Below are 25,733 nucleotides of genomic sequence, written 5' to 3'. Positions count from 1 at the left end.
ATTTTATTGCACAGGTCTGTCTGCAAGAGTAGCAAACTGCTCACCTTTGACTAGTCAGGTTAATACCAGAAAGCTATGCACATCCCTACAAAGCATCTCCATAACTGAAGGGGGTGCAATGTGCATCTCGATGCATAGCCAACGATACGATACATTAAAGATATATATGAAGCAGCTACCGATGTGATGCAATGCATCACCCCTATTATGCAGTGCGATCCGATTTTGTTTAAATTCATCACAATGTGATTCAATGCAATACGATGCAATGGAAAAAATATGAAGCTATGCAATTTCATTTGGTACAGATAGTTAAATCATCAATTTTCTTGAGTGCCTTCTGACTTCTAACACAGGGCCATTTTACAAACAGAATTTTGCAGTGCAAAAAAAAAAAAGAACAAAGATTAAATGAAGCCGGACCTTCTTTCCTGTTCTAGGAAGATACAGCTTTACCTTTGCCATGTTAATCTAGATCTTATGTGACTCTCAGGACACGTCTTAGTCTCTGTAGTGTTGCGATACGTCATATCACGTAGCAGCAGTGGTGCTGAGAGAACACGCTTGAGAAATAGTTTAGCGAGGAGAAAATAATCTACATAAAAAATTATGGTCACACATTATTGGTCACTTTCTAAACAATAAAAGTATAGTGCATTTACTAATAATTATATATAAATAGGTAGTTACACAGGTAGACAAAACTGTTGGTACCCTTCCATTAAAAAAAGAAAAACCCACAATGGTCACTGAAATAACTTGAAACTGACAAAAGTATTAATGTAATTTTCATTGGTTAATCAGTACATTTTTATTTATTGTTGCTTATGTCAGTTTCAAGTTATTTCAGTGACTATTGTGGGTTTTTCTTTCTTTAATGGACGAGTACCAAACATTTTGTACACATGTGTAAGTGAACATGTTTTTTTTTTTTTTTAGAAAACAGACAATTAAAGGCCATTTGCACAAGTCTGTGCTTGTGTGTATGTGCGTTCTTCATATAGTATGATATAATATAGTATGCGCATATATGACACAGGGATGGAGGAAGCAATGCACACAGGACTATTTTTAGCACAAACATCAACGCTACACTGGCCAAGGAAAACTAAAGAAAAGGCGGGAGGAAATGCAGAGAAGCATCTTCAGTTGCCTTTATTTTTAGTGCTGTGTCAAATATTATATGACAGGAAGATGGTTAAATAAGAGAGAGAGAGAGAGAGAGAGAGAGAGAGAGAGAGAGAGAGAGAGAGAGAGAGAGACAGACAGACAGACAGACAGACAGACAGACAGACAGACAGACAGACAGACAGACAGACAGACAGACAGACAGACAGACAGACAGACAGACAGAGAGTTTAAGATATACAGGGCACAAGAGGAGAATGATTATTAAGCACATACATTTCGATGTTCAGATGGCTGTGTGTGCGTGTGTGTGTGTGTGTGTGTGTGTGTGTGTGTGTGTGTGTGTGTGTGTGTGTGTGTGTGTGTGTGTGTGTGTGTGTGACATCACTACTGAGCCTCGGATATTACACCATCATACTCTGCATCATCCTGTTCCAACCAATCAAAGGCTACATCTTTGAACCAATCCCAGTCCACTAGCACTGAATGTCACTGTGCAGCACATAAACACACACACACACACACACACACACACACACACACACACAGACAAGTGTGACATATATGTGAGACCTGTATACCAAAGACAAAAATGGCAAGAGGGAATGACATGAACAGTGAAAATGACAAGAACTACAAATAACAATAAAACAAAAAATAGTTAAAAAAAGGAAAAGGGAAACTGTAGTCTCTCTTCAGTATACCAGGCCATGTATCTACAGATTTATTGGTTTAATATAGCATTTCACTCTAAAGAAAAACGATCAAGCTGTGGGGTTTGGCTTCATTCCTGACAGCTTTATTATCCAGCTTTGAAAAAAAATAATCCTGTCACGGTCAGCTGAGTAAAATGTTACGTAACTTTTTCTTCTTTGCACAAAATATGCATTTCAAAACATTCCAAAGGAGTTGGAATTAAACCAAAATGCAATGATTCGCAAATCTTATAAACCCATATTTAATGCACAGTAGAACATTAAAAAAAAAACAAAAATAAATGTTGAAACTGAGGAAATGTACCATTTTAAAGAAACATAACGTAATGTAGATTTTGATTGCTACAATACATAAGAAAAATGCGATGGGATTTTTTTAACCATTGTGTAGAATCTCCTCTTTTAACAACAATCTGTTTATGTCTGGGAACTAAGGAGCCCAGTTGCTGGAGTTTCGAGAGAGGAATGTTGTCTGATAAAGGATTCAGGCTGCTCAACAGTCCTAAGTCTTCTTTGTCGTATTTTTATGCAGTATGTAGTTTAGCATTGACATAGTCAAGACCTTCCCTGAAAAATATGTCTTCTGGATGAAAGCATTAAAAACAGCATCCAGAATACAGAATCATGCCTGTTTTTAAGGCAATGTCGTCTGAGGACTCGAAGATCACAAACATCCAATATGTACTTTTTGCCATTGTCCTCTGCACAGAGATTTCTTAAGATGTTCTCAATTTTATGATGATATTATGTACTGTAGATGATTAGATATAAAAATTCTGAAATTGTTCCACAATTTGTAGACACAGATTTTAAGACACTGCCCATCTTTAGGTCTAAGAGACTCTGATTTAATAAGATACTATTTTTATACCCAACCATGTTACTGACCTGTTGCCAATAATAAAATATTCTTCCAGCTGGGTTTTTTTTTTTTTTTACTTTAATTAATGCTGTTTAATGTGTAACAATTAATTGCCAATTATTATATTGTTGTCAGGCGACTGTTTTTTAAATATGCATATTAACAGATAATAAATGTAAAGATCACATATATAACGTGTTTTAATAAGGAACTGGGCCTTATTAAAGGGTTACCCTGCATAGATTCTCTGAAACAGTCACTGGATGAATTTCATTAACATGATCAACAAAAATAATGTTACACTGATTTGCAGGGACCAAGTGGTGGCAAAGCATGCCAGCAAAATGCCCCCATGCAGTCTACATAATTACATGCTTTTATTACTAGTTTCATTGCAGCTACTGAATAATTCAGTTGCTGTGTCCAAAACGATGGCCTATTCACTATGTTGTGCGTTGTGTTCTGCAGGTCTGCTATTTTGTAGTGCTGTCCAAAACATGGTGGGAAACATCCTGTGCACCTTTTAAAATCTTCTAATGCATCGTAATAGAGACAGTGTATAGGTGTTATTTCAATTACTTAATATATTCCCTATGAGGGAATTCTATGAAGTGCTCCCAATATTCCAATACAGGGAATATGAGTAAAATATGGACCATTGCAAAGGAATAGCAGCTTTTAAGATGAGTGAAAAGCAGAGCAAATGGGACTTTACAGGTAATATTTAGGTCAGTTTAGTAAATAGACTCTCTCTCTCTCTCTCTCTCTCTCTCTCTCTCACTCTAGTCTACTTTGCAAAAAAAAAACGCAATAGCAATAATAAGCTTTTACTGGTCTTAATAACAAGCCTTTGGTCAGGAAATTAGCAAATACCTTAAAAAAAACATAAGTTATAGTAATCAATCTTTCTTTCTTTCGGCTTCTCCCATTAGGGGTCGCCACAGAGGATCATCCGTATTCGTGATAAGTTATAGTAATAATTTTTCTTTAAAAAGCTTGTGGGTAAACATGGGGGAAGCTTTTAACAGAAAAACCTCAATATAGTTCCATTCAATGTTGAGCTTCAAACAGACAAACAGTTATGCCATTGATGTGTTGGTTTTTTTGGTGAATGTACAAAAAGTTAATTAATGAATTACCATGTTTCTTGCTTTTCCAGTTGTTTTTCACACTTTAACTGTAGAAAATGTGAATGAGCTAATGGTGAAACAAGAATATATATGATATTATAAGCTTTTGCCAAACTGTTGATTTATTTGTATTTAGTAACAATCCAATAATCAAAATTACTGAAAAAAAAATTCCACTCAGGTTTGGATGGTTTCCTGAATATAGGTCCTAAACACTCACAGAGAAATCAGCACACCAAACAAACAAGAAACCATATTCTTAAAAATGAAGTGGCGTGGAGTGGAGTGAAAAGAAGAAGCAATCAGGAGGCAAACCACTCCTGTATTATCCACACCGATGCTCTGAATCTATTTTAGCATTAATTTAGCTACAGCTTAAAACAGAACCACCAGACAATCCTCATTTCTTTGAAGCAAAAACTTCAATTAAAACCTTTAATTAAACTGCTTTCCGATGTGCACTGTGTTGCAGATCTTTCCAATGTATGTCAGAGGTGTTAATTTAAATCTGCTTATTTTACAGTGTGAGGTCTTTGCACACTGGAAACTTAGCCAACTTTCCAAAATTCAAAATGGTAAATATAGGCAAATATAACAAAATGAATACAAATATTCAAATATGGGAATTCATGTGTATAAAAGTAGTTAAATTCGATTACCCAGATCTACCTCAGGAACACACACTAAACAATGGCTGTAAGTTTACAACATTATATTATTTCAGCTATTGGTATTAATGAACAAAAATGAAAAAATTGTGGGATGTGCGAATAGTAAAGATTTTTCTATTTTCTATTTTTTATTTTTTACTTGTGGAATTCGTACGTCAGTGGTGGACATAAGCCTTCTGATTCATCAGTCATGAGTTCAAATCTCAACACCACTAAGCTGTCACTGTTGGGCCCGTGAGCACAGGGGTAAACCCTCAACTGCTCATTTGTATAAATGAGATAATAGTAAGTCATTCTGGATAAGGCCTAAATGCCATAAATGTAAAGATTCTCTTTGTGTGAACATAATAACGGATTGTTTTGTTCATGCCATGTATTGTAAACTATTTTAAACAAACAGAAGTAGCTTTTCTGAGCAGAAATTTTCAATTAAAGATTATTATTATATCATACATATTAATTTAATAGTAAAAGCGTTTGAATGAAGCTAGTTGAAGGAAGTGGGTGCTTTGCGATGACTGAAGAAAGTGTGGTTTGATTGAGCTACAGATCAAAAGGTTGTTGAGTTCAACTCCACAAGCTTCCACCCAGCTTCCATAAATTGTTCTTGAGCAAAGCTCTTATCCTTTAAATGTTAAGTTGTATCCAGCCTTTAAGTCAATCTGGGTAAAAAGCCATGGGCCAGTAGAGATTTTCTGTAAATTCTACAGTACTTTCTTTGCTGTGTAGGAATATGAGACAAGACTAGAAAGTGATATTTTAATTTTGTTTGACACTGAAAAGTGACTATTATCTTAATTACATCATATCTATGGTATACTCTTTGCAAAAAAAGAAAAGGTCATGATTTAAAGGTTTTAACAACAAATCACTGGTCAGAATCAAACAAATACATAAAATCACTCTTTTCAACAAGGAGTGTAGTTACATACATTACATTACAATATATATATATATATATATATATATATATATATATATATATATATATATATATATATATATATATAGAGAGAGAGAGAGAGAGAGAGAGAGAGAGAGAGAGAGAGAGAGAGAGAGAGAGAGAGAGAGAGAGAGAGAGGTCCAACAATGAATAATGAAAATCTTGATGCTCACCCAACAACTATAAGCCGACATTGGTAATTACACTTGAAGGAAATTCTGGATGAGTCAGCATGCATCAGTGTTGTCTCTTTTACACATTTTAATAAATTTTTCAAAGTCAGCATTTGTTTCCATAAGCTGCGGTTAACCAATTATTCAGAACAGGCTACAACAAGACAACAGCCATATACACAGAGTCATGGACCACTAACATTAATTTGAAAACCTAATTTCCATACCCTTTTCATTGAATCACTTAATGAATAAGCTCCTCGTTGCCGCTAAGAATAAATACTTGTTAGCTAAATTCAGGGTTTTTCTTTCTAAATATCTAGTATCTGTCATTTTCATTTAGGTTGTCAAACGTGTAAATTCAAAATACACATTAAACTTAATGCATGAGATTTAGATGCTCCCACGCACATATTTAGACATTAGTCCTGTTATAAGCAGCTTAAAGGGGTAAGCATTCTGTCATAAGGCTAGCATTTTATATTTTATTTGAGAGGTTACATGGCACAGTATGGCATCTTTCAGCCACTTGTACAATCATTTTAATCATTGGGAATAACAACCAGATCTTAACTGTCATGACAGATGTAGTACTGCATTATCTTAGAGTATATTTTTTTCTAACATTTTCCTTTGTCTAAGGTAATGTATCCAAAATTCTGTTAAAATATGCCTGTTTAGTGCAGCTGATATGAAAACACAAATAGGTGTTGCTTTGTACTATTTCTCAAAATGTGAAGTGAGTGAAGGATTCCCAGAACAGAAAGCAGGTACAGATCCCATGAATGCCAACACCATCTATAGCCATTAGCCAAGAAAGCCAAATTAACCCTAGCTGGTTGGAAAAGAAGATCTACTCTGTCTCCCTGTCAATCAAAGCAACAATAGCCAATCGTAGCCATCAGTGAGCTAATACATGCAGAAAAAGGCAGATTTCCTCTGAGAGGGTTACACTGCTCTGTGACTCAGCATGAGCAGTCGTGCAAAAACATGCAACTGGAAGGCTTTAGGAATCACATGATAGTCCTAACTCTCCCCAGCTGGTATTAGTGGTATAATAGGGAATTAGCAGGTGTCCAAATGTTGGAGAAATTTTTCAAATGAGGTAGATGTTAGCTAGCTAACAATACTATATATGGCTAGTTAATTAAACCCTTTCTCACGTAGCTTATTTAAATTTATGACCATTTGTTTTGTTTTGTCTGGTTTGTTTGTTTGTTTATTGGGTTGCTTTTTTCCGGTCCTTTTCAGGCCACCATTCCAGTCAATAAAATTTGCTATGGGGCATTTATGTTTGTGTGTGTGGACATATGCTGTAGTTCCCATAAGACATTTACACAACTGCAATTATCGTTATTGTAGGTTACATACTAACTAACCAGAGCATGACATGAATAAAAGTATCAAGACAGAAACGGATGCATGGTAGAAAAGGTAGGGAGAGAAAGAAAGAAACAGAAAGAGCAGGACACAGAGTGATATCCGATATCTCATTGGCTATTCAACACCAGGCAACCACTGAATTGAGTGACATGCTAATGAATCATAGGAGATAAAGAGGCAGTGACAGGAAAACAGAAGATTAAGACAGAAATACAATTTTTACTGACATGGGAAAAGATGTGCAATTTGAAAACATGTCTTGACTAGTGTACTGTGTGGCTAAATTTGGATCTGGAAGTCAGAGAGAGAGGAAAGTGAGAGAAAAGAGAGAGAGAGAGAGAGAGAGAGAGAGAGAGAGAGAGAGAGAGAGAGAGAGAGAGAGAGAGAGAGAGAGAGAGAGAGAAATTTGCTGACACAGCTTTTAATATTGGCAAGCAGAAAGCTAAAGCAGTAATTTATTCTTTTTTTTTTCCAGTCTACAAAAAACATGCAGGAAGACCAAGTGAAAGGACTCACTCCCTGTAAAGCTGACTAATACGCAGCTCGCTGACATGCATGATAGTGATCTGATTCGAAATGACAAAGGCAAGCCGTTGTACACGAGCAAAGAAACCATAACTCGGAGGGGTTCTTTGCAGTCGTAATGAATAATGAATTCGCCGTGCAAAATCCTGCTTCACACAACATACGCAGACAAACACGCACACACACACACAATGAGTACACACTTAGCACTTACCTCCTCCACAGAAATGGGTAGGATCACTCGGCTAAAACGAAAAGAGAGAAAATACAGATTATAAAACAAGCAAAGTAGGCTTCGAGCTAATCTTTACGTTTAATGGTTACCACTGTTATAACTGGTTTTGCCGTTAGAAATATTTCACTATTTTTATTGTTTTATATCACCATCTTCACTGCATCATGTTAGTCAATACAATTCTACACAACAATTGCAACTGTACACATGCTGAAGCCTAATCTCAGCTAGGGTTCCTTCCTGGAAGTTAAAGAAAAATGAAACACCTCCACCTCAGACCCCGCTGGCCCTGTTGGATGGACATCAGATTAGCACATAATGCTAGGGTTACTTGCTTGCTTAATTAGCTGAAACAGAATGGGTTTATTATCACCAGTATTCCTCCACTAGGTTTCCTTTTCTTATACCAGTGGCACGACAAATGCAGATAGGTCATGCCTGTGTGAAAATTAAGTCTGGATACTTTGCATATGCAAATCATTTATGCATAGGTGTCTGGTGTTTATACATAGGTGCAGTTTCGGTGGCCATAGGTTCGTTTCCTTCAAACCTATTTTACTTATTTCTCGTACTTACTACCTCCTCGTATGCATTTGGCATCTGTGGGATCTCGAGCTTTTAGCCACGCTGATCCTTATTTGTGGAATCTATTTCCTCATGATATTCACAACAGCGATTTTTTTTCCATTTTCAAAACTTGTTTAAAAAAAACGCATCTTTTTAGGTAGGCATATCAGTGATACTGTATATGTACTTTTTATTGGTTGTATTATTTTTTCTTATTTTTATCTGTTGTTGTTAATTGTTTTAACTGTGTATGTAAGGTGTCCCTGAGTGTCATGTAAGGACCATAAATAAAATTGTATTATTATTATTTTGAAGAGATCCTATACTCGTTTGCTCATTTTATGTAGTATGTTAAAAACTTTACAAACTTCTCTTACAAAAAAAATATATATTCTTGTGAAATAGCACTTTAAAGATGCGATTTGTGCTCCTTATTGGCACTTGCAGGCTAGCTCATTCTGTAAAGCCTGAATTTTTTATCAATACTCTTCAGGAGTAAGACGACTCCGGCAGCTCACAGACTTTAAGACATCATGCACCACAGAGCTTTTCCTAGCTGTGTCTTCACCGACATACTTGGTCACACATCTGACCCAAAATGCGCTCAGTATTTCTTCTCCAGTGCTCATGGATACAGTAGAAAGGGTGCTTTCGGGTTGTCTAAGGCTGCAGACGTTGTGATGTTAAATTTACTGTACAGCAGCAAGAGTCACATGTTTTTCCTGAGCACATCTATAGCCTGCACAGTCACTATAGGAGATCTGGTGTCTCTGTTCCCATCAACCTCCATGACACCACAATCTCTTGCATTATGACCTCTCCCTGAGTCACAGTACTAAGCTGCTGAAATGTTGAATTTATGGTACAAATGTTCCCTTTGAGTCCATTTTGTGACTTACACATTTATTGTGACAGTACAAGACCACATCAGGCTTCTGAACATGAAGTAAACTCTAAGTACAAGAGGACTAAACAGACAGAAATCACTGCCTCACCTTAATGCAAAAAAATAAAAAATTCCTGAAAGCATAAACATGCCTAAACATTTAAACAGCATAACATTTTAACCTTAAAGCGAATTTAACATAATGCAGTCAGAAAGATATGAGTCATAATATTATATTTGGCTTCCATGCAAATTAGCAAAATCTGAAGAACCTACATAAGAAGAGAACATGAAGAGCAAACAAAAAAAAAAGAAAGTTACCCAGAGCTCGAAAATGAACCCAGAGCACTAACGTTGTGAGAGGGCAATGTTATTGATTGCATGACCCTATTGCCCTGAATTACAGGTTCATTTACAATACATGTATAAATCGACATTCTTCGCAAATGGAAAGAGTTCCTGAGGTGAACGATTATTTTGTGAAACCTTTCAAAACAGGATTTTCACTCAAAATCTATTGACTTGGGAGATCCTGTATTATAAACCCAGAATTTCTATACATAGTGGAATTTAACAGTGTTTAGGAAAATGTTACTTCATGTCTGAAACCATTTTGGATGATGCCTATTTCTTTGAAGTCTCCTGTCTATCAAAATATACTTTACAATGTAAAAGGGGTTCATTTTCCCCATTGCTGAAGATAGTCTCTTTTTCAGCTAAATGAAATGTGAGTTTAAGATGAAACACAGGTTGAATTATCCAAGCAGGGACCCTGAAGTTCGTTTTTCCCTATTTATAAAGACATTTGGATCACCAGGTAGCTTTGTTTGTATGCTCAGTTGACCATATTTACATGCACAGGATTTTTTTTATTCTTTACTTTATTCAAAGTTATTGATTACTTGCCATATTTCCAAAAAAGACCAGCAAGCTTGACTCGTCTTTCTTTTAAGAAGGTGCCTAATACACAAAAAACACCATCTTGAAAATAAATAGAAGCAACCACTAAAAAAGTCTAATCTCTTGTGGCCAGAACGGTTCAAAAGCGATCGGAAACTCGTCACATCCCAACCTGCACACTAGGCATCCAAATACTACGACGTCACGGTAGCAGGTTATGACCTCAGCATCCATAGCTCAGGACTCTGACATGCATGAGGGTCCTTGAGTGCATTTCACCTCCAACGCACAAACCCGTCCGAACCAATCAGAGCCTGATTGTGCTCCTTGCTTGTGCACATCTTCCAAACGAAAAAAGAAAACACACACATACACACACACACACACACACACTCACACACACTACTGATATTTGTCATGTCTGCCACATGTTCCTGTATCCTACTTCAGGTCTTATAGTATAGACTTGTTACAGAGGTGTTCTTCATCCCAGTAATGACCTTGATAAATCATATGTTCCTGCTGGTAGCCAGAAGGAGGGAGCAGTGTTCATTTCTACACCTCCGGATGCCGGTAGAAAGCCAGGGTTTGGTAGTGCATCATTCCATGCTTAGACCAGCAAACACAGCTTCTCAAATTACACGTTCAAAAAGGAGCAGCAGAAGCTGTACAGAATTATAGGCTGATACAGGCTACAAAAAGATGCAGCCAAATGTCAGTGATGTGAACTAAAAAGAATTGTAGGAACATGATGTACTATTGTGTAGTAACGAGATGGTTCCAGGAACTGAGATGCAAAAGAACTGCTCAGTAACAGAGGATGGATTTAACACCTTCAACACGAGAATTCAAGCAGGGAAATAAATGACAGGCGTAATGAAAATGAACGCAGACTTGGACGCTAACGGGATGCATATATGAATTGGATGTCAGTCAAAAAAGCAGGTATCCATTAGTCAAGATCCAATGTCAAAACCAAGTTTTACAGTGTCGCTTTGGCCTGGATCCGAGAACCGCCAGTCCACCTGCGCTACTCAATCGGAGGATGCTGGCTTTTCTTCCTAACACATTAATAAGACTACACACACACACACACACACACACACACACATATATTCTCTCTCTCTCTCTCTCTCTCTCTCTCTCTCTCTATATATATATATATATATATATATATATATATATATATATATATATATATATATATATATATATAGCTTACTTACAATTCTTTAATGAGCATGGTTGCTGCCTTTGCTGTGTGTTTCGGGGAGATTGCCGCTGTGATGCCTTGCTGGAGCTGCCGCTCGGTTTTACCCGCAGTCTGTCCTACAGCTCGCGCTGCTCCGGTGTCGTTCTCAGCCAGCGCTCCGCTTCCTGCTCGGCCCGAGGGGGCGCGGCGCATCGCCGTAATCACACGAGCTGGAGCCGTGGCGTAGGCAGCGTGACGTCACACACCGGAGCGGGGGGGGGGGGGGGGGGTTGGTGTTCTAGGAATATCATTTAAATAAACATGTACTTATTTCTAAATTTAAGTCCATTCGATTATAATACAGCGTGTTGAACAGCAGATTTCATACAGCAGGTTGTATTTATTCTGAATGCACTGTGTGTGTGTGTGTGTGTGTGTGTGTGTGTGTGTGTGTGTGTGTGTGTGTGTGTGTGTGTGTGTGTGTGTGGGTGTACTTGTATATATGTATATATTATATTATACACATATATGCACACACACACACACACAGTGCATTCAGAATATATATATATATATATATATATATATATATATATATATATATATATATATATATATATATATATATATATATATATATATATATATATATATACATGTATATGCACACACACACACACACACATATACAGTGCATATATTATATTATATATTACGCACACACACACACACACACACACACACACACACACACACACACACACACACACACACACACACACACACACATATATGATATTATACGTGTGTGTGTGTGTGTGTGTGTGTGTGTGTGTGTGTGTGTGTGTATACGTATCTCATCCCTACTGAACCCCTTTGGGATGAGTTAGAATGTGTTGCAGAATGTGTGCAGTGGTGCAATTCTTTGAATGTAGAATGTCTTGATCAAAGGTGTCCAAACTTTTTCCCATGAAATAATGCATGTGGGCCAAAATCTAATGTTACATATATCTATTACAATTAAGGGTGCCATGGCCCCTCTTATTTATAATTTTATATTCCAAAATAAATAACATGAATTTGTAATGTGCTTAACTATTGCAGTTTTAGTTTTAAAGTTCCATTTCGGTGAAACTTACAATACAATGAGAAACAATCCAATTTATTGTACAATACAGTTCAAGGCTTAATACAGCTATTCAGTGACCTCTTATGAGAGACATGAAACTGGACATGAAAATCTAAAGGCATATTTTCCCTTCCATATATGCACATTGGAAAATACTGTTATTGAAGACTGCTTCGAAATAAAAGAAAAAACATTTTTTTCTCATATGTTTATGTAATTACCACTTACAGAACAATGAATATAGCATTGTTTAAAACCAAAAAAAAAAAGAACAGGCGGCCCACGTTGTATTGTGCTGGTCCGGTTTGTGCTGTCTTGATTTGTCTTGATTAACAATATATGTAAAAATAGAGCAATATCTTTACAAACCAAAAAAACCCAACATTTACTAATTGATTAATTGTATCATTTAATTGAATAAATGATCATTTAATGCTTAACAGCATAATAAATATATTACACCCCCAAAGCTCTCACAAAATAGTGTTCATTATTGCCACTTGTATTACATCTTAGATCATTATTAAATTAGGTTACAAAGAAAAGTAACATTTTCTACAATTGAATTTTTCCCAGCACTGAAAATTACATTTTTGTTTACAGACAACTGAGCAAAAGGCAAAATATAAGGAAAGGTCCAATTTTATTTGATGGTAATCCTCAATATTATTCCTCATTACCTCAAACAAAAGAATATATATAAATAAAAAAAAGAGAAAGGGTAAAGCATGAAAAAAAGAATAGTAAAGTAAAGCTTAGATTTATGAAATATTTTAAATAAATAGACAGTTTAGAGCATTTCGACACTGCACATAAACATCTCCCAAATGCTAAAAGTGCTGTGATTCCCAGTGATTCCCAGTGCTGTGATTCCCAGTGGACCAAAGTTGCCATCATTCGCTTAACTCATGTAGGAAACTGAAAGAAAGAGTAAACTTACAGCACCTAATGTGTGAATGTATAGTAATATACAGTATATGCAACTAACTTGCATATGCATTAGAATGGGGTTTTAAGTATCTACAACCAAATAATACATGAGCAGCTATGTGCATGGTTTATACTTATGTGGATTAGATTATTTTGTAATCCAATATATATAATATATATAATATCCCATAGCACCTCTTACGTTACCTGTTACAGTCGCTAGAACTGTAGGTTTGTGTTGTGTTTGGCATCAAGAGTACAGCATTTCCAACTTTTACCTCTAGGGGGAGACACAGGGCACGATTCTAAAGCCTTTCCATAGACAGTAGACCAAAAGGGCCATTTAAGATGTACTTCTTGAATTTTTTTTGTTTGCTGTTATTGAATTTTTAATGACGGATGATCTTAACGGAAGACAGGAACATAGGCACTACAATTGATAATGCATTTAACCAACTCATATGGACCAGCTTGTTTAATGCATCCTTATAAACTCACAAATAAAAAAGAAACCTCATTACCAAATTCTCACTGTTTTCTTGCACAGCACATCGGTAAGGCACCAAGAGTTAGGCAGCAGAACATGAATGAATGTGCAAATGTATTCTTTTCTCCACACACCAGACACAGTAAGAAGAGATATAAATCTAGAGAAGATAGAAAAATATAAAGTTTTTCTCGAATTCCCCTTTTTTACGTCATCAGCATGAGTTCATATTGATGATACATCAGTTTCCAAGACAGCAGTCTCAGTTCACTGAAGCTATACGCAAGAGATGTGCGCATGAGTGTATGCGTACGTCATAAAAATGACATTCATTCTTTCTTGTTTCTGTACATCCTCGCTTCAGTATCTGTCTCTGGCCTGGGGTTTAGACGAAGGCCTCCGTCTTGTCACTGCCATTGATTTTGATGTAGATCTTGGCATCGTTTTCTTTCTCTTTCCTTATTTGGTGCAGGCTTTTGCGAAAACACAACAGGTACAGGGGCAACAGGAAACCAAGCATGCTGAGAACAAGGAGACCCACATCCACCTGGAACAAAAAGAGAGACAGAGGAGAAAAAGAAGAAGAGGTTCAGCAAATTCTGCACCACCACTTTTATTCCATACTATGTGTGCTTGTAAGACTGAATATATAGTGATTTATTTAGAGATCTGATATCTCAATACCCTACAGGCTACAGATTTGTTAATAGTCTTTCAGATGGTGTGCATTTTCATACCAGGAGTGGATTTCCCTCCAGTGGGCCCATCATGGCCATAAAAAGAGGTTGCTGGAGTAGGGCAAAAATGGCACTAATCAGAGACTGCATGCCAGTCAGGGTTCCAAACTGAGACGATGGGTAGCTGTAGAGGACCACATACAAATATGCACATCAAGATGAATCAGATGCTGAAACATTACACTCAAGAGCAGTTGGAAACGTAGACAAAAATGTTGGAAACTTACACAGCGGCATAAAGTCCTCCAATAGCTGAGTGAATAAAACCTCGAACAATTGTATGCAGAACAAATGACAGCATCTGGTAAGAAAGAATGTTCGGTTATGTCAGAACTTATATCGTAAAATATTTGAATGTACGGTAATCCACCGTTTTTTCACGGTGCTTACGTTCCAAAACCGCAGGCCACCCCAAAAATGCTATTTTATGTATACAGTACTGTATTCACATTTTTACTTCATTTTATAACTAATAATTATATATTTTTAAATAAATGTCATTAATTTAACATAAAACTCAATTCCCTATAAGTTGTTTTGGTCTATCGTGCTATCCGAGAGAGATAGGTGTGAGAATAGTAAATAAGGAAGTGGGAAAACAGTAAATAGGAAGGCACACCTAAACATGGATATATACAATCCAGACCTAATATAGGGTTTATTTTAAGTCCCATACCTATGTATATAGATGAGTTAATTAGTAACACTGTGTAAGTTTTTGGGTACTTTGTCCTCTGAGAGGACATTGGGTAAAATTGACAGGCTAAAGGCAGTGATGTTCTTTTATACAAGAATGGTTTACTAGTTATAAGGAACGTTAGTAAAAATGTTAGAACCTGGTAATACTACATATTTTAATTGAGGAAAAAAAACATGGGAGCAATTTTATGCTGCTTATTGAGGGTTTGTCTCTTTCCTCTCTGGTTCTTGATCCGAATCCAGTTTTCACACAGATGAACTATAGCAATAATATAACAATAATATACGCCTTTTCTGTTCACTTGTATTCAACTCGAGGCAGATTTTTGTAAGGTTTGCCTTTTTTTTAATGCTCAGCGTTATTTCCTGATTTCTGGAATTTGATCCGGTGTCTACATTTTAAAAGATGATCTCTTCTGCTCATTTGGTTAATCATTAATAAAGATTAATAATGACCTTTAATAAAGTTTAACTTCATGCTTACAGCAACCTGACTTTGACTTATTACAGCATTCTTCTGGGAGTAGAAGCGTTTGCATTCCCTTACCTGCAGTTGGAGGTTAGGGATAAGACAGGTGATGCCGAAACCCAGGAGGATGAGGTTGGTTAAGGCAAAGGCTCTTATAGCATTGGTAATCTTTTGGATTTTTTTGTCTCTTCGCTTGGGCTGTGGTTGATCCCTGACAAAAAAAAAAAGTGAAGAAAAAAGATTTCTGTTAAGAAAACATCATTCAAAAAGCACTGATTACATTTATCTGCTAAAAGCAAAACCTCTAGCCATTTCTTTTTTTTAACAAAGTCAATCAATTCTTGACTCTTAAATGATGACACTGCAGATCAGCTAAATATTTACAAATCAGAGGCATGGTAACAACTACATTTTTTTACTTAGTTATACGTTATACCTTTATTATACTTTTACACTTTATATATTTTTATTTATTTTAGTTTTAGATTCTATTTCTATTTACATGTTCGACAGTCGTAAAAAGTATTTCACCACATGTCGTACTCTGCATGAATGTGTTGGTGGCAAATAAATATTTCGAATATTTCTAATGTTGCTATTTCAAGTGACTATTGAAAGATGTTTTGGGCCCCCAAACAACTGCATATATTTTCTCTTGGCACATTTCAGCCATATTTTTCTAAAATATGTTTATGTATTAATACTATATAGCAGTGTATCAAAACTGTACTGTAGCGTTGATGGATGATGCCGACTCACTTGCTGACAATTTTCATGTTATTCTCCTCATCACAGTCCTTCAGCTTCCAATCCATGATCTGACCAATGACTGGAGTGGTCAAGAGGCAAAGCAGCTGCATCACACCAAAAATAGAGCTGTACAGACTCACTGTAAGCAAGAGAGAGAGGAAGAGAGGAATAGTTTTTAGTGTATATTTTAATGAATAATCAGAGGTTAGTCAGTAACTATTGTGGTTAATGAATGAAGTCATGTTTCGCATTAATGAGTTTAGTCTAATGTCAAAAAAGCAGGACTGCTTTCTGTTTTGTTCAGTAGCAGTTTGCATGGGTTAAGGTAAATTTTTGGGTTGGCAAAGTGGCTGAATAAGCAATCTCTGTTAGACTATCTTATAAATAGAGGTGGGTGATATGGCAAAAAAAAATCCTACCACAATAGAGTACAGTATGTATATTTAGTTTCAGAGTTTTATAGCAAACAAATAAAAACCAAAATATTGGAAATAAGTTTGAATAAAAATCCAAACCTAGTTACTGTTACTGTTGAGTAGCTTGAGGGTGAGCCAGTGCTGTTAAATAACTGGCAATACGTCTGACACTGTCATTAAAGTAAATAATGACAGACTTTCTAGGAATTTAGGTACCATTCCACCCATCCCTATCTGCAACCACCAATTTCTTACCCAACTTCATTCTTTCAACTGCAGTAACAGTCCAAGAAATAATAGGAAATGGAATAGAATAAAAAATAAAGTCAATGCTATTGAAAAAAAATCACAAAACAAAAATTGCAGTACTAGTTACCAAGAAAACAGGACATAAAACCCTCTCCAACAATCTCTCCATTTATTCTTCACACACCTGTATCAAGGTCTCCATGGCTCATGGATTCCAATATGCTGTTCATGGCTCCCATGTAGAAGATCAGGCGCAGCTGAGTGACACACATTGTAACCAGGCTGAGAAGAAACAGGGGGCTTAAGATGCTCTTCATGAACGTCTGAGCTGCAACCAAGAACAATGACCCGCTTTATTCGCTATAATTCTCTACAGTATATCTTTCCAAATGTTCCATATTCTTCTTGACAATATCAGTCTGGGTATTTACAATATGGTATATGAAGTAACAGATTCTACATGAACTCTTACGTTCGTCTTTAGTCTCACACTGCACCTCCAGGTCCATGGTGGAGAGGCAGAGTTTGTGACCTTCACTGCTGGCCAGCTCCTTCTGTGTTGGAGAGTTATTTGTGCTTAATCGTTTGCCCACTGTTGTCACTTGCTTATAAAACTCCTTTCCGGTGATCTTGTGGTCAAAACCCAACCAGCTAAACTTGATCTTCACACTGAAAAAAAAAATGGCATGTCAACCTTTAGATTTCTTTTAGATTACCACATAACTGTTCATCAGTTTGTTTTATTATATGGTTTATGGTACATTAAAATGCATTGTGTTATTTTTAACCACATTTTGCAACCATATTGTTAAACCATATTGTGTGCACATGTTCCATGTCTTACGTGTAGTCCATGTCTTCAGGGCCAGGGAAGGCTTCGAGAGGCCAGTTGAGGAAACAGTTAAGGAAGACGAGACCAGCACACACTGCCCACACTACCAGTATAGTGATAAAGTTCACTTCCAGGTCATAGATCACCTACACAGAGACCAAACATACTGTAGGTTTTAGTTTCTATTTTTCCTTACATTTTTCTGGTTTCAATTTCTCTGTATAATAGGCATGCAATGAACAAAAACATAAATAGTAACTAAATATTAATTTTATGATGAATATTTTTTTATAAATTTCATGTATTTAGTCATTTGTACACACCTTAACTCCAGGAAAGGTGACAGCTGAGGATGCATAGGAGCCGATCATAAGTGAAATGAAGGTGGCGCGCAGGTCTCCAAACATGTTGGGGAGCTGAAAAGACAAGCATAAAGACATATTAATTATTAATTTGACTGATTTATTGCAAGTTTCCACTCCGTCTGCTGTCCATAATCATCTAAACTCTGGCTGAGTGAACTGTTCAATGAAGTGGAAACATGGGGTAATTAAAGGCTGAGAGCAAAACAACAGGGATTAAGAATCAGTGCAACAGCATGTGCTTAGTTATACTTCCCTCTTACTTTTCATTTTGTCTGTATCTTTCTTTTTGTTTAATTATTGGGTTTTACCATCATCACTCATTCCTCAGATGTATTGAAAAAACTATTCTTGTAATATTTTGATACTGATACCATAATAGGAAACTCCTGGAAATTCTCACTCAGTAATCAGTAATGGAAATGGTCTGATTACAAAAAAACATATAAAAGCAAACCTGAATTAAAAGCCTATTTACAATAAACTGCTTGTCCAAGTTGAACCAGCACTTTTAATTTTACAGGTATAAAAATGGATGCCATTGTGGCGGTACTACATGTAATAATAAAGACTAATAATCAAAATATACAAAAAAAAAGGCAGTTTCCACTCCTTGAAATTTGTTCTTTGATGTTGTACCCAAAAGTCTCAGTTTGATTTAAATATATAATATATAAATATATATATAGTAACTTCTGTTATCCTCTGCAACCATCAAAGTCACCCTTCCAAATTGAATATGCAATCACTAGTCTGAGAAGGTTGGAAAAACAGTTATAATGTTCAAGATTCCGTTGTGGTTGCACAACTTCACAAGCATTCCTAGAGCTGGTGATAACCTCGAGCTGCTGTTGCCAGATCAGCGTTCTACTGCTCAATCAGGAACTAGCATAAGATATCTCACGCCTCAGCAAAACCCAGTCAACAAGAACGAGAAAGGGGGGAAGAAAGGGAGATGGGCCTAATGATTAACCTACTGTACACTAATAGAGTGAGAGAGCAAGCAAAAGAAGAGAGAGAGAGAGAGAGAGAGAGAGAGAGAGAGAGAGAGAGAGAGAGAGAGAGAGAGAGAGAGAGAGAGAGGTCTGTTGCTAGAAAACAGAAAAACAAAGTGTCTCATTCTGTCCTCCCTCCATTCATGACCGAAGAGCCTCTGGTAACATGACTAATGGCTGATGAGCTTTTTAAAAGAGAAATTCGAGCACTCAGCCAAGTGGGCACAGGAAGGTAAACATGGCAGAAAAAACATTAAAGAGCTGTAAAGGGAATGTGCAATTTTACAAACAGCACAACAGCAAAGAGACAACTAAGGTAAAACCCACTTACTGTAAGGGAAGTGAAGGTCATGCACATTCCTCCAAAACCATTAAAAACCAGGGCGATAAAGATAAGCACAGAAAGTTCTGGAACAAAAACACACCACTATTATCAGATTACTGCACCTATATTAATATACATTATATTAAGGTTAAGATTATGTGAGACAGGTTAGCAATAGTAATACCGTTGGGGTTGCTGGCTCCATAGGCAATAAGCAGACAGGATAATCCAAAGCAGGCACTGAAATACGACAGACAACAGTCAGAAGAAATTTCTTTTACCACTTTATGGCTAAAATTTATAACCATGAGACTAACCTGCCAGTCAGACGGAGTTTGCGTGGCCCGTATTTGTCCATGACGATGCCAAGTGGTAGAGCAATGGCACTGAGGAGGAAAGACCCAACGGTGAAGGCAAGGTTTAGCATCTCGTCCTGCTCTTTACAGATCAGCCAGCCATTTAAATGCAGAGGCTCATTCACTGGTTTCAGAGGAACTATCTCTACCCCATTGCTATGTGAGGTGTCCTCATCCTGGTAGTCTTCCTCAACCTCTGTTGGTGGAGGCATCCCATTTGTAGATATGTTGAAAGTGGAACTGTTTGCTATAAAAGTAAATGCAAGCATAAATTTAGCAAATTTCTTTCAGCAAAAAGATTAGCCATCACTGTTTTTTTATTTGTAAGTCTTTCAAAATAAGTAATGTAGAATGTAGGATTGTAGCTAAAGAGGGAGATAGTGAGATAAGGGACTAAAGATTGTAATAATAGTTATCAATGCAAGTTATCAGATATTAACAGTATAAAGTTTCTTGGAACATTCCTATGTTTCATTTAACAGCTACACCTTAGCATACTGTAAATGTCTAAACAGGAAAAAGAGATATTTCTTTACCTATTGTAAGTGTAGAACATCACAGCTCTTAGTCTAATATAATAATCTTGATCATTTGACCAAAATAAAGATGGCAGTCCATTTACGATTGCCAAATTATCAATATTATTATAGCAGGAAACCCAGTGCATTGATATATTTGACGTTTAAGAATTTTCAGCAAGTACAATCAAACAACATCTTCACAATCAACTGATGGCTTTTGCTGATGAATGCAAATGTAAGAAGACTAAGAGAGAGAATGAGAGATAACCTGACCCACAATCAGACCCGCAGGACTTTTATATCTGTTCTTGGAAGAATCAAACCCCTTAAACAAGATGCAAATAAGCATAATATATAGTGTGTCAAAAAGATAGAATTAAGCAACATGGTTGAATGGTTATTTTATTGTTTTCTACATAATTATATTAATAACTAATTAAGCCATATTATAATAATATGGGACCAAATGTACAACACGAGCAAAGCTAGTTTATAGCTTGACCTTGCGCCAGCCGTAAAATGCTGATTAGCATGGAGAGCTCAGCAAAAGACCGAGATAAGACAGTGATAGGCAGAGGGAAAGCACCAATTTGCTGTTCTTTTATTGCACACTGCTGGAAAAGTTTATTGTTGCATGCTGGGTGTGTTACATAATCAATCCGCATGTAACTGGAACTACCCTGCTTACTTCTTTTAGCTAAAGCCCTCAGAGGGAGCTTTGGGTATGGGAAAAAGGTGTTAGCTCTTAGGATTTGGCCTTAAAGCCAACAAGAACACCACTTTACCCAGTTTCTGCTGGTCACAGAGAACTGCAAGCTGTTCCTGTATTATCCCCCATACTGTAGCATAACTGCTTTTAGGCTCAATTGACTGTGGTAGACATCTTGGAATATTAAAATGATATTTGAAAATATATAACAAGGATGAAAAGATGTCAGGCTTCTAACACATTTACAGTAAATATTTATTTCAGTGACAGGCATGCATTTAAAAAAGTTTCAGATTAACTTAGATGAAAACCAAAAAAATGAATCCTAACCATTTAAAAAAAGATAAACCACTGCATGGAAGGATGAATGTCAGCTGATACAATGCAGTGGCTAAGCTGCATTACTGCAATACCATATGTGCTTAGGACACCGTTTCTTACAGTCTAGTTCCCTTTTTAGAACGCTAGATATGCAAAAAAAATATTATTCTGAATATACAAAGAATGCACATGTAGAGCCCAAATTCTGCACACACTGTTGGATCAAAATTTTAAAAAAAATTAGTCATGGTTCCAACAATGGAACTAAACCCACAAAATGCTCAGAAGTAACTGACTGAGCAGCACATTCATGGGAGCATCTGCCTCTGTCTTTTTATTTGGGAACATTGTGTTGGCACCCAGTCAGGTGCCATAAATTGTCTAATACAGGGCATAGGGCAGTTACAACTAAATTTCACATTCACCACGTTAGCCAACTTTCTGCTGAAGCATCATTTTGAAAGTTCAGAACAGGACATTACAGTTTAACAAGTAGATAATAGTAGCTGCTACTAACCCTTAAATGATTTAATCTTACACCAACATTTATAAAATGTAACACCAAGTACTTTTCTATTGGTAAAAAATTATGCTACATGAAGCAATTTTATAAAAAGCGTATTCAAAAAATCACCAATGCCATATGATTCAACAAAAACTGTTTTAGTGTAACAGCAATCAATACAACCATAGTAAAAGAGTCAGTTACATCATATTCCAGTTACCTTACAGAATCTTTCATCTAATAATTAATAAAAAATACACTTTTACACTTAGATATAAGTGAGGGTAAAGGCTTGTATCACTAAAGAAAGCTATGCACAATGTGCAATCCTGGAACTTTGGCACCATAGAAGATCTTTTATCATACTGCAATGCCAAGGAACAGTTTATTACACCATTTGGCTCCTCCTGTGCTTAGTCACACACATCAAGCTTCATCATGTACTGTATAATAGATACCTACAGGCAGGAAAGTCATTTCTTTTGAAAGATGTTTATAATATATATTGGCCATAAGACCTCTAATAAATTAAATTGGGTTAAACTGATTAAACCATCTGATCAAGGCTTGTTCAAACTTAATGCTGTTATTTTTGTCTTCCAGTGATTGTAGGTAATATTGATTAGTTAAAGCGTAAAACATATGTAAATGCACACCCTAAACCAGTTAGCAGTATACAGTAAAAAAGCTACTCTAAAGTGTTACAAATGGTTCCTAGCATCCTCTAACAGAGAATATGTTGGGCAGGTCTCTGTGGCTAAAGGGTGAAACACTCCTGCCTAACACGTCTCCTACTGTTTCTATTCAAAAACAGCTTCTTTTGTGCTCTTCTGTTGCCATTAGCATGGCTTTTGTGATTTATCAGGTTCTAGTTTCTCATTGATTCTAATTCTAATTTCGATGGACGAAACCAACGAAAATACCAGGAAGAAGGTGTGTTCGGGTGCAATCTTTAGACCCTGCTGAGCCATCAGGTCAATGCTTAAGTCGATTAATCAATTGAGACCGTATCGATAATTTTGTGTCATGTAAAACGCAAAAAAAGTTGAAAAACACCAATCTAGACTGGGGTTAAGCAGTTATTAAGCTGTTATTTAAGACTCCATTTTATGGCCTTAGGCCTTTTAATTTATGACTGAACTGGTTAGGTCACTGAATCCCAGAAGAGTAACTTCTTGTCTTCAAAGCTCTATAGAGCACTCTACATGCAGAGATTCTGGTTAAGAATCTCCTGTGACCCGGCTCTCGGGGGATGAACCCATTTATATCCACACTAAAGGAAAGCACAAAGAGCTTTTACGCCTTTTTTACAGCCGGTGAGCTTATAAAAAACTGTTTGCAATGCATTTCTCTCTTTCCCAATGAAGACAGAAGGTGCTGATTGTTGATTTGCATCACAAGTTAAACAAGGCCTTTCAACCTCCACATGGAATCTTATCTAACATGATCAATTTTATCACTACATATAATATGATCACTTGAATGAATAGGTTTCTTACCATGTTCTGTGCAGAGATAGGAGTAGAAGCCTTCAGATTTGAGCATGATGAGAAGGGAACCCCAGCCTAGAAGTACTGCGGAGAACAGCAGGTTCTCAATGATTGCAGTCACCGCCATCCACCAGCGGCGGGCAAAAGCAGTGGACAGTGTAGGAGCCATAGTGAACAGGAGAGAGGTCTACCAGAGGAAAGATGTACACACACCAGCTCTGATCTGTAAATGTCAGAGAACAGTGGCAGTCATTTATTTACAAAATACATACAGTTAAATATTTTTCATGAAATTAAAATGTTTGGATCTCATCTATTTCTTAGTTTTATAAAAATATTAAAAGGTGTGTGGTCTACGTTGCTCATTAGAGGCATTACGGTGTTTTTGATTTGTATAAGGGAATGCAGTTAATTTTATTTATTTTTTTAAGTTCTAAGTTTCTTCGATGTGGATCAGATTTATGTTGTTGTTGTTTTTTTATAATATTTAACAAAGAAAAATCTAACTTATGAAACTTATGAAACTTTGCCTGGTAATATCTGTAATATCCTACACCTGAGCAGAAATGATATACTGGTAAATAAATAACTACATTTACATTACATTATAACCACTATAGCAACACAATTTTAAAGTTACTTTTTATTTTTATCTTTTATTTTCTAGTTTCTGTTTTAACACATCACGATCAGATACAATAATTTAACCAGATAATAAAAAAAAACAACAGTTAGTAAGGTTCATGATTAATTAAAAAAAAAAATGTAAATGTAGAACTTGTTGTCGTATATAACATGTGCTCAGTGCTTACCTGTGAGGAACAGGTCGAAGCTTTCTCTCTCTCTCTCTCTCTCTCTCTCTCTCTTTCTCTCTCTTTCTCTCCCTCTCTCTCCTGCTCACTCGAGAAATTCCATTTGGGCAAACCTCCTGATTTATAGTCGCCCAAGCAGAGGGAGATTTTGATTGGCCAACTGTGAAAGCTGCCAGCCAATCAGCGATGAGTTTGGAAGTATACTGATTATATGTTAATGTTAATGTCCTATATTATTATTATTATTATTATTATTATTATTATTATTATTATTATTAATAATAATAATAATAATAATAATAATAATAATAATAATAAACATTGGACATTAACAAAAATGTTAACATAAAAAATATACATTTTTTCATCTCGAATTTTGGATATAATCTATTTATATGCTTGTTTAGCAACAACAACAACGTCAACAACAATAATAATAATTATAATTTTTTTGTCGTTTTTGTTGTGGTTGCAAAAAGCAAACAGATAAATAATATCTAAACATTCGAGACTTTAAAAGTTTGTTATCTATCTATCTATCTATCTATCTATCTATCTATCTATCTATCTATCTATCTATCTATCTATCTATCTATCTATCTATCTATCCATTTAGGCTGCATCTCATTTTATGTGAAAAAATAAACACATTTTATAATGCAATAACCTCCACATCTGTGCTTTGCCTCTTATTGTATATATACAGTAGAACACTGAGTTGTATTAGATATGTTTTGGTCACTGGATGTTGCAACAGATTATATGACACACTGCAGATCAGCGAAAAACAAAGTGGAATTTTTCTTCTGACTTCGCAAAACTGTCAAACAGAAACTTGTTCTCCACACATGGGCTTCAGTCAGAGCTTTTCACTTCGGCTTTTTTTTTTCTTGTAGTCTGGCCGAAATGTCCCTGGGATCAAAGTTTATTCCTTTAAAAACCTTGGCATTGTAAAATTATCGACTTCTGACAGTTTCGGCAATGATGATGATGATGATGATGACGTCAGTATCTGAACGTTCACGTGTTGTACTTGATGACCTGATTGCACAATGCGCGTGCGGTCTGCGAACAGCCTGATCAGCACAATCCCTCAGTCTTATCGCGCAGGTCGCTGCACTCAGCCTTCTATTCTGTCTACATTTCATTTTTAACTTCCTCATTATTCCGGAAATGGACATCCCTCTACTGGGAAGCCTTCTCGTGCTTTTAATCAGTTTCAGACTGAGACTGGACTGCACGAGCATCCTTGAAGATGCGTCACTTGAATATTGTTGAGCGATGTTTGCTTATAGGTTGTGATGATAACGATAACAATGACGCATAAA

The 25,733-nt window shown here is 36.2% G+C and overlaps 2 protein-coding genes and 1 long non-coding RNA gene across 3 annotated transcripts in view; 1 reads left to right on the top strand and 2 right to left on the bottom strand.

Moving 5' to 3' along the window:
• Window positions 1–11,543, bottom strand: part of pitpnab (phosphatidylinositol transfer protein, alpha b) — a 29,564-nt gene extending 18,021 nt beyond the window's left edge. Inside the window, exons 1-2 of the mRNA XM_083568242.1 lie at window positions 11,346–11,543; window positions 7,746–7,776 (exon numbers count right to left, since the gene is read on the bottom strand). Of these exons, the coding sequence (XP_083424368.1) occupies window positions 7,746–7,776; window positions 11,346–11,524 (210 nt within the window). The 5' untranslated portion in view covers window positions 11,525–11,543. The remainder of the gene's footprint in view (window positions 1–7,745; window positions 7,777–11,345) is intronic.
• On the top strand, window positions 4,028–6,597 carry LOC310740967. Its single transcript, XR_014537801.1, has 2 exons — window positions 4,028–5,173; window positions 5,563–6,597. It is a non-coding gene; the product is annotated as an uncharacterized lncRNA (long non-coding RNA).
• A 1,289-nt stretch (window positions 11,544–12,832) lies between the features above and the next one.
• On the bottom strand, window positions 12,833–24,548 carry slc43a2b (solute carrier family 43 member 2b). The gene is made up of 14 exons (XM_083568167.1): window positions 24,406–24,548; window positions 23,603–23,816; window positions 20,009–20,294; window positions 19,876–19,931; window positions 19,698–19,774; window positions 18,333–18,425; window positions 18,022–18,155; window positions 17,650–17,846; window positions 17,362–17,505; window positions 16,522–16,651; window positions 15,841–15,973; window positions 14,822–14,895; window positions 14,595–14,718; window positions 12,833–14,404 (listed from the first exon to the last, which is right to left on the bottom strand). Exons 2-14 carry the CDS (start codon window positions 23,760–23,762, stop codon window positions 14,243–14,245), a joined length of 1,770 nt encoding a protein of 589 aa, XP_083424293.1. The 5' UTR covers window positions 23,763–23,816; window positions 24,406–24,548; the 3' UTR covers window positions 12,833–14,242.
• Between the last annotated feature and the right edge of the window lie 1,185 nt (window positions 24,549–25,733).

Source organism: Silurus aristotelis, assembly GCF_946808225.1.
Source record: "Silurus aristotelis genome assembly, chromosome: 18".
Taxonomy (NCBI): Eukaryota; Metazoa; Chordata; class Actinopteri; order Siluriformes; family Siluridae; genus Silurus; species Silurus aristotelis.
Note: the sequence above shows the minus strand (reverse complement) of the source record. Positions and strands in the feature narration are given on the sequence as shown.

Coding starts and splice junctions, on each gene's coding strand:
- slc43a2b (XM_083568167.1), bottom strand. CDS start 23,762: ATGGCTCCTACACTGTCCACTGCTTTTGCCCGCCGCTGGTGGATGGCG. Junction 19,775..19,875: donor TGGAGCCAGCAACCCCAACG/GTATTACTATTG, acceptor TTTTTGTTCCAG/AACTTTCTGTGCTTATCTTT. Junction 17,506..17,649: donor GTGTGAGACTAAAGACGAAC/GTAAGAGTTCAT, acceptor TCTTGGTTGCAG/CTCAGACGTTCATGAAGAGC.